This window comes from Priapulus caudatus, unplaced genomic scaffold (genome assembly GCF_000485595.1).
Source record: "Priapulus caudatus unplaced genomic scaffold, Priapulus_caudatus-5.0.1 Scaffold3287, whole genome shotgun sequence".
In the NCBI taxonomy this organism is placed as follows: domain Eukaryota; kingdom Metazoa; phylum Priapulida; class Priapulimorpha; order Priapulimorphida; family Priapulidae; genus Priapulus; species Priapulus caudatus.
In genome coordinates, this window is record NW_014580348.1 from 8,728 (window position 1) to 18,022 (window position 9,295).

Genomic DNA, 9,295 nt, shown 5'->3' on the forward strand with positions numbered 1-9,295 from the left:
TATAAAAAGTGGAGAGACTTTAAACATTCTATAGTTACGAGGTAAGTTTTCCTCCGTAGCCCTATGATAAAGTGGAAACCTCGCTCAGTGTGAAGTTTGTTGTTGGTAATGCCTAAATTGAGTGCTAAGGTGCTACACTACCTTTCGTGCCTTCAGATCTGAACCAATCCGGCTACCGTAGCGTCCACTGGACGCAAGACCCAACCGGCACAGCCTTAGCCATCACTAGGGTGTACTCAGAAAGGGCCTTTACAATGTTTATAGAGAAACCATGGCAGCAACAACTGCAGCTCTTGCATGAAAATATTATAATCTTGTGCCCAGGCTTTAGTAGTTCAGAGTGGCTATATGCCCGGCAGCCTGCATATATCTGACGGCTGCCGGGCACGGTCTTCGATTTCCTAAATGCCCGGCAGTTTTTAATTTTTAACGTTATCTCAAGTAAACAAGGGTTAGGGTTAGGATTAGGGTTAGGGTCAGGATTAGGGTTAGGGTTAGGATTAGGGTTAGGGTTAGGGTTAGGGTTAGAAACTGTCGAGCATTTAGGAAATCGAAGACCGTGCCCGGCTGCCGGACATATAGCCACAGCGTTAGTAGTTCGTAACATTTCTTACGATCACATATCCTTGTATAGTCTTCTCGTATATCGTGTTCTTCTATCTATATCGTGAAATCAGATATTGATTCGACAGGTTTAGAGGGCAACGTTGAGGTGCCTGAGGTGCCAGAGTTGCTGGTGAATCATGGGACTGCATGCAAACTTTAAAGTGGTGTTGGTGCTCCTCTCCTGTTCTCTCTTGTCCTGTGCATCTTGTTCTGTCCTGGGTCACTTGTCCTGTCCTGGGTCTGGTCTCCCCTCCTCTCCGGAGTCTCCTCTCCTGTCCTGGTCACCTGTCCTGTAACAACATCAAAGCCAATAATCGAACACTCACCCTCTAGACTCTAGAGGCTTTATAATACATAATTTTAATGTACCATATTTACTCGTGTATAAGTCGCACCCAATATTTTGCCTTGAAAAGTTAGTATAAAACAATCATAATCAAAATTAATTAAGTAACCAATGAGCAGTTCAATACTGCACGATATCATAGCAGTCAGTATCATAGTAGCCCGACCAGGCTGTGCGACCGATTGTCTATACCGATTGGTCTTCTAACCCTAGCAAGACCGTTTCTTGGAGCTAAGCATTCAGCAAACTTGATAGTTGATACAGTGATTTTACACTTAATTACATACTCATAGTCGCCGCTACTGGTACACTAGCTGTGGCTCGTCATTACGTTGGGCCTCATCAGTGCAGATGTTTCGCAGGTTCCATCTGTTAGTTTTTTTTCTTCTTTTTCGCCTTCTTTTCTTTCTCCTCCTCCTTCTTCCTCAAGATGATTTTAAAGCCCCGCAAAAGTTGGTATGAACGTTATATCCTATTGTGATTGATCAATGTTAAGTATCAGGTTAAAAGCTAATAGCTATAGCTTAATGTTGCTTGACCGATGGTTTGAGAGGAATCGATTAAAAACACCGGATCAACGACGACAACAGCCTCCTCAACAACAGTGGCGCGTTTAAATACTAAAAAGTTTAACGGCGAACAAACAAAGCAATATTATTGTGTGATATCGTGCAGTGCACATTTTTACAAAGGTTGCATCAAACGACGTTTATTTACACTGATTCACCATTTAAGGCATGCTCTAGGACAATTGCTTACCGGTTCAGTTATGGGCTTCAAGTCAGATGATAAGCTGAGAATACGGAATTGCACTGAAAATAATAATGTATGTTTCTATTATTGCTGTCGATTTGTTTCTCTTCAGTATTTCCTATAGAATTACGTTTGGTGACGGCAGACGTAAATCGTTATTAAGAAAGGTTGATCACTTTAATCACTTCATTACTCCGATCTTTCGTCATCAGCACGTGACCTTAGTGAAACCAATATGTAATCGCGTGTATTTTCTGAAATGCTGGATTTATCGTCCGTGAACATACGCTGGTGTTTGCCATACACGTTGCGTTAGTCATAGCGAGATAAACAGCTAGGCTCTTTTTTACCTTTTTGACCCGGTTTGTAGACAGGCTTGTCTGGTTCGATGAATGTTACAGGTTTAACAAATGGTCGCCTCAGGAATACTTGCTTCTGGTCGGCCACGTGAAAGTACGTCATTTCGTCTGCTCTAAACAGCAGGTAAGCAGTAGTCTCGCTCGTGTCAGGGATGGACAGATCGGCGCACAGACTGGCGCCTGTAAAATATCAGAGATTACTTAATTAGCGTATATCAGATGTATAACTCGTGGGCTGACTTCTGCATTTTGCGCCGTTGGGGTTCTGCAATCAAAGGTTTTATGCTAACATGCGTTGATTTCACTGTTTAGATAGCGTAAACATGCCTTCCTAATTTCTATGTGCACCAGTGAAACATGAACATAAACTGTAAATGTTGTTAGATTTTTCCAATCGATGTACCAACCTAAGTATATGTATTATTTATAATAATAAGATGATGCTAATTAGGCAGTCTTGAATTTCCTTATTTCTAGTTGTTTATATTTACCTCCGCCAGGGGCTTGGCGGGGGTTATGTTTTCACCGGCGTGTGTTTGAGTGTTGGTTTGTGTGTTTGTGGGTTTGTAACCAAGTCGTTCATTCTATGTTAGAAATAGGAGAAATAAGCTCATTAGTGATAAATTACGTAACCAAAACCTTGCAACAGAAGAACGTAGTACGCGTGCCGATATTACACTGGGTTTACTAAATCAGTTTACACTTATTCCACCCTAGTTCAGTTGCCTTGCTTGCAGAGTGAACACATGGCAATTTCATGAAACAGTGCGCAATACCAACTGCTCTACTATACAAACACATATTTTCTATGTTTTAGGTACACTGGTGAGGAGGAATCATCAAACATGGCGATAATCAGTGTAAATATGGTGACTGGATTCTCTCCAGTGAAGGAATCATTAAATAAGGTAACAAACTATTCATTAAATATAGTATTTGCTGCGTAACGGAACGACAGTTAAATTTAACTAGCTGTGAAAAAAATTGTTTGTGTACCTATTGTCAAGAGTTCATTTCTTTCACTTGTTGTAACAATAGTTTTACTAGCCACCCAGGCGTGCAAGCACGCAGGCATCTTTACACTAATAAGCCATGGTATTATTGTTGAAAATTTCCAATTTGGTTTTGTTTAGATTTTTGAGAAGCCCAGTAAGAATTCACAATTGAAGCGTTTTGATATTGAAGGCAAGACTGTAGATATCTATGTAAACGAGGTAAGAATCTTCCGTCATCTGGTACAAAATATATCGTGAGATCGTTCAGGTTTTATTTTACAATTGATATATCTCTTCTTTTGAAGGTAACCTGATTTGACACAATACAACAGTAATGTAGTAATGTAATTTAGTAGTGTAGTCTGTCAAATAAGGTATGTACGTAAGACCAGTATTTTTGCATCCCCATGAAGAAATTCTTACAGACCAATAACCGTATTTCAGTTCGAACCAGGTGAGCAGGTTTGCGTGACCTTTGACCTGGAGAAATATCTAGACGTCGAAAATGTGAAGCCGGCTGTTGTGAAGGTGTACGACTACTATGAGCCAGGTAAATACAACAGGTGGCGCCACATAGTCACTACCTACTATGCTTTCACATACTGCATGGTCTGTTAGAGGTTTAACATTTAATTTAACAGTGTCAGTCAGAGAACCTGACCACGTTTATTTATCATTACAGAACAGACAGCTTCTACTCTGTACAGCATTGAAGAATGCAAGTAAGCAACTGAGCGAGCAACCAACCAGCAGGAATATGGCTATCGACTTGCCTGAATATTAACAATTATTTGGGAAAAGCTTTGACGTAGTAGACATCGTACCACTTCGACCATCGGACTGCTTTTTGGCTAATATCCTTATCAGCTGTATTCACAGAGATTCACAAAACGCATGCGTCATCTTAATATTATTATTCATCGTTTTCACATTACCAAATTAATGTTTTAAGAAATAATTATAAATAAAAAATTATCTAAATGTGTACTGCCCTTATGCATGCAGTATAATATGTATTTTTACGGACACGTACTCGTGTAATTATTTGTATACAAATATTTTTATTAAAAAGCTTGATGGCTAGTCATTCTTGTAATACTGTATTTTATCATGAATACGTAAGACGGTAAATGTGTTGGTGTTCTGACTCGAAATGACTGACAATTTCGTATGAATGTATAATACATGCATATATCCAGGGGCGTAGATAGCGGGAAGGATAGGGGGGGATGCATCCCCCCACTTATTGACGTGGGGGGGATGGCGTGTACAATCATCCCCCCTATACTTTCAGGAAGAAAATGGGGGATTCAAAATTTTCTGGTGGATGACCCGCATACCCCCGCCTGTTTCTTACCACCCTCCTCGAAAACCTGCATTGGCCACTGTCGAGCGTAACAAATTGAGCACCCCCACTTCAAAAATTGTTCCGCGGCGCCTGTAGAGTACTGCTAACAAAGATTATGATTATGAATATTTGTATGCATGTCAAATTTATGTTTATCTGACAGGGGCGTAGATAGCGGGGGGATGGGGGTATATTCCCCCACACTTATTGAGGTTGGGTGGCTTTTCATCCCCCCTACTTTCAGGAAGAAAATGGGGAAAAATTTAATATTTTACAGACAATAAATACTGGATATTTATCTACAAATCCGTCATCGCTATTCATATACTCTCCTAATGTATTATTACAGAAATGGAACGTGACATACTGATACATCTACTGTAAAATAGCTGTAACTCGGTCCAAAAATGACATTATTTTACTGAAACTCAGACGGTTAATTTTGGACGGGTTCAACATATACGATTTTTTTTCAAAATCCTCAGTCTTATCATTGCTCACGAAACTTAAATCCTTGCTTTATTCAAAATTATAATAGACCTATTGAGAGTTGGGATGTTGAATCTTCACGGGGATTGAATGGGAAAATTCTATTTTATCTCACTTTTTTTGGGGGGATGGGGGTGCTGAGACCCGACCAGAAGTATATTCCTGATTTTGTATAAGGGGTGAAAAAATTCACTTTTTTGTTTAAATCTGGTTGTTTTTCTCATATTTTTTGGCAGTTTTAACGTTCTCAGTAAAATATAAGTTTTATCAAAATTTCAGGGGAGATGATTCTAGTGCTGTAGTTGTCAACGGGGGGTCGGTAGCACGGGGCGGTCGCCCCCCCCCTAGAATTTTCAGGGCAAGGTATTTTGCCTAGGTAAGTCTGCCATGGTAACCAGTGAGGACTATGTACATAGCCACCAGATTTGGTAGTAAGTATTTTAGTCTGTGGTGTCCCCACGGTAAAATTACTCAACTCACAGTTGTTTGTTATATGCTGATGGAAGAGTTGTTTAATTTAAGTGCTGCTCTCATTAGTGCAGGAAAATTGCACATCAAGAGTTGTTACTTTCCAACAAAAATCCCCGACCCCCCCCCCCCTTGAAACAGGAGGGGGGACACGCCCTGCAGGAGGAAAATCCTGATATTCATCATGATAGAGCATGTCCAAAATTGCATGCTTTTAGATTGCCGAACTTTTCAACAATCTCACCCTGCGGAGGGCTGGACACCTCCCTCAAACCCCCCCCCCACTCTCCCCCGGACGCTTCGCTGCCCTTGAGCCGCTCGATGATTCGCCCCCCCTAGAATTTTTCTGTCTGGATCCGCCACTGAGTTGTGTAGTGTGTGTTGGGGGGGGCGGCTTGCGTGCTATTTTAAACCTCTGGCGATACAAAAGGAAAAAAATTACCTAGAATTCAACAAAATTGACTAAAAAAAAAACAAAAAATATTGCAATATCAGTTTTTTTTTCAATTCCCTCAGAACGGCTACTCTTGAAGCGTTCTAATTCGCTAAATCCAAGAGCTTCCGGGGCTTCGCCCCCTGGACCCGGGGCAAAGCTCTGCCCCTGCACCCTGAACAGGCGGCCTAGGGGGGGGGGGCTGGCCCGCTGGACCCCACCCATTAAGGGCTTTGCGCCAAAGCGCGCTCGCGTGTGCCCGTACGTCGCGCACACTATTTCATTATACATTGTCATGAAAGTAACGAGCAAATCATCCCCGCCCACAACTGAGGACCTGTCTTACGCCACTGCATATCACTCATTATATGCAACGTTTACTCTCCTATTCTGACACGACTGATTTTATGATAAAACAACGATTCACGATGTTGTAGAGAAATAAGAACGATTACGATCCACTCCAGATTTAAGGTAATGGCCAGAGTATCATTCGTAAATGACTAGAAGCTTTGTTCGGTGTTTTTAAAAGCCCTTTCCTTTACCAGAACGTCAACCAAATACGAAAACACATAGAAAAGTAGATACGCCTTGGGCTGAAACGAGAGTAAAGTTATCTATTTAAGTTTCGTGAACATTACAGTTATGTAATAATTTGAAATGACTGTGCACCGCAGTATTTCGAGTTACAATTTACTTGCTATGTTATATAATGCCACACAAGCTGCTGGCAGGATGGTTACGATGAATGATCACTCTGCCGTAACATTAAGCTGAAGATTCATCTAGACAATGACCAGTTCCAAGTGCTGTTCGTTGTCATATTTTGTATTATGCTACAAAATGCGCATTAAACATTCATCCATCATAGAAACTCCAATGCAAAGAAGAAACGTCTTCATACCTGATCTTATTTGACATGTGTGGCTTTGAACTGTAACGTTTTTCCATTCCTTTGCCAACTTCTCGCCCTCCTTATTTCCGTGATCGATATGCTAAGTTTCGGGCGTGGCCGAAGTTCTTCCTCGGGAAGTTTACGTCTCCCAACCCAGATTCTGACCAGGCACTCGCGGACGGAACGAAACAGCAAGCAGAGACGTTACAGAACAACGTTTTAATTAATACATACTTACTTCATCAGGAGAGTTGCGGCGCCAGTAGTTACAGCAGCGATCACTCTCGACTACCAGGACTAAGCTGCCGGTTGCTGGGACAACACGTCGGCTACTCTCCACTCTACGATTGCGCAGCTTCGCGCGTGGGGAGATTCACCTCCGATCTCACTTGGCGCGCGCGAACGATTGCGTCTCCTTGTTTACACCACAATAATTAATCATCGTCCTACGCCCATCCGCCTATAGGAGCACACAAACAAACACCGTGCTTGATGCACGTCCGCCGTATCCATGCTGCGCCTGTGCAAGCAGCAGGCCGAGCACGCATCGCTCCCATGAACAATGTCCATGCGCGCACACAGTTTCCGCTTCGCTCGCGCCCTCTAATACATCAGATTCCGCATGAACACAGATGAACGATGAACTGTAACGTTGACGATACTACAAGGAGATGACGGGCAACACACGGGACAGGATACGAAACTTTAGCCACACTACCCCCTTCCTCAAACTTGTGCTACCTCCTGCGGAGCCACTTCTAATCTCCGTGATTCTATGCGGCTGCGCAAAGTCAGGTCATACCGCGCCGCCACCCCCTCATCTCCCCGTCTGCCTAGTATTATACCCAAAAAACAAAATCCCGCCGATACAATATCTTTCCCCAACAAAACGGTAAACACCATAAAGCACACGATAATACGCGCGAAACAGTCACCGATGTCGCGCACCCGCTGTCTTTTCATAACGGTACTCTACGACCCCGGTACCTCGACCACGCGGATCCAACCACAAAAGCAACTTGCAACAAGGGGATTCTCTGGCGGGCATAGATGCCGCGGCCCGGACTCAGGCCCTATCAGCGTGGCTACAGTGGGCGTTATTTGCGCCTAGGCTGGCCTCATGGAGAAGCCTCCTGCTGGAGGCTGTCGCCGCCACTCTTCATTAGAAATGCCTCGTCAACTCGGAGGCCAGTGTTGCAGTGTGAGCAGCCTATCCGCTTCGGCGGAGGTCGCGCAAATACCTCCTTCGTTGTGTGTGTATTGAGGGCAGGTATTCTCTGATGGTAGTGTGATGTGTGTGCGCTTGCCTCGGGCAGGGCATCTCGCCGTCCCGAAAATTGGTGTGTGGCTAGTAGTTCGCGATGCGACCGCTGGTGGCGGCGGAGACCTTTGATGTCTCGCTTTGTTGTGTCGCGCACGGCCTGTTAGACGTGTGTTTGTGTTCCGGCCGTGGTATCGTGTGTGTGTGCTGGCAAATTTCGATCGAATGCTAGTCGGCTTCTGTCTGCAGCTGTCTTTCCGTCAAGCCAGTCTCGCGTGTGTCCTCCTGTCAAGCTGGTATGCGCTGACTGCTGCTTGCCGTATACTCTCCGTGCTCTCCTTCTCCAGGCCATGCGCTCTGTCCTGGGGATTTACACATCTCCGGACCAGGTCCCGTCATTGAGCTTGGTGGTCGCGGGCAGTTGAGCCCCCGCCTTGTTCTTCCACTGTTTGCTGCGGGAGCGCGACACTGCTACCCGCGGTGAGGCCGCCGAACTTGCTACCGCGGGATGGCCGCCGGTAATCTGCTACCGCGGGAGAGCGCGAACTTGCGGCTGGCTGCCCTTTCTCGTTCACCTTCTTTCGGTGCTGTGGGGATCCTCCCCGCAACCCGGGATATTAGCTGGAAAGCGCGGTGCCGGCCCTGAAGTCGAGCAGGCCAGGTTTTCCTGGCAGCTCGCCGCATTGGTTTACGTTACATTGTGGCCAGCGTTCCCTCGGAGAGGCGGGGTCGGTTCTTGGTTTTCGAGGCCGCTCGAACCCCTCGGCCTGGGCGTCCAATCGCTGAAATTCCGTCGTTCTCCCGACGCTGATTCCGTCGCCACGCGGAAGGCTGGCGTCCTCTGGCGCGTGCGCGCTGTCCCACCGGGACCGGTAAACCCCGGTGGATTGACGCTGCTCGGCCGAGCGAATATCATGCCATCGCCTCGACGTAGGCCGTGATCCCGGCCTCTCGCTTTCACCCACGCGTTCGCATCCAGTTTTTCCGCCTCGTCGATAGGATCACGGTCAGCGTGGCTGTTTCAGTTGCCCCGCGCGCTGACACGGCGGTAGCCTCGAGCGCGCCTCCTCCGCTCGGGCAACAGATAATTCACTCCCGTCTCCTCGATGAGAGTTCCTGGTCGGTGGTGCCACGGGTGTCCGTAGCGACTTCACAGGGCACGCATAGCCCACCAGTTAAGCCTCCACTGCCGCAGCTGCGTCACCACCAGCGGACTGTGCTGGAGAAGTGGCCGGCTGCGACGGGCCTATGGCCAGCAACCACTGCAGAGGGGTGGGTAACCTCCTATCGTCGGGATCCCATGGGGTTTCGCTTCTTTCTCCGCGACTTCCCTCGATCCGCT

General features: G+C 45.7%; 1 protein-coding gene and 1 long non-coding RNA gene across 2 annotated transcripts; one reads left to right on the forward strand and one right to left on the reverse strand.

Moving 5' to 3' along the window:
- Positions 1-517: 517 nt before the first annotated feature.
- On the reverse strand, positions 518-2,481 carry LOC106819363. The gene is made up of 4 exons (XR_001395406.1): positions 2,056-2,481; positions 1,712-1,764; positions 1,240-1,424; positions 518-896 (listed from the first exon to the last, which is right to left on the reverse strand). It is a non-coding gene; the product is annotated as an uncharacterized LOC106819363 (long non-coding RNA).
- Positions 2,482-2,859: 378 nt separating this feature from the next.
- LOC106819364 (alpha-2-macroglobulin-like protein 1) lies at positions 2,860-4,146 on the forward strand. Its single transcript, XM_014824010.1, has 4 exons — positions 2,860-2,972; positions 3,198-3,278; positions 3,504-3,609; positions 3,742-4,146. Exons 1-4 carry the CDS (start codon positions 2,910-2,912, stop codon positions 3,783-3,785), a joined length of 294 nt encoding a protein of 97 aa, XP_014679496.1. The 5' UTR covers positions 2,860-2,909; the 3' UTR covers positions 3,786-4,146.
- The last annotated feature ends 5,149 nt before the right edge of the window (positions 4,147-9,295 follow it).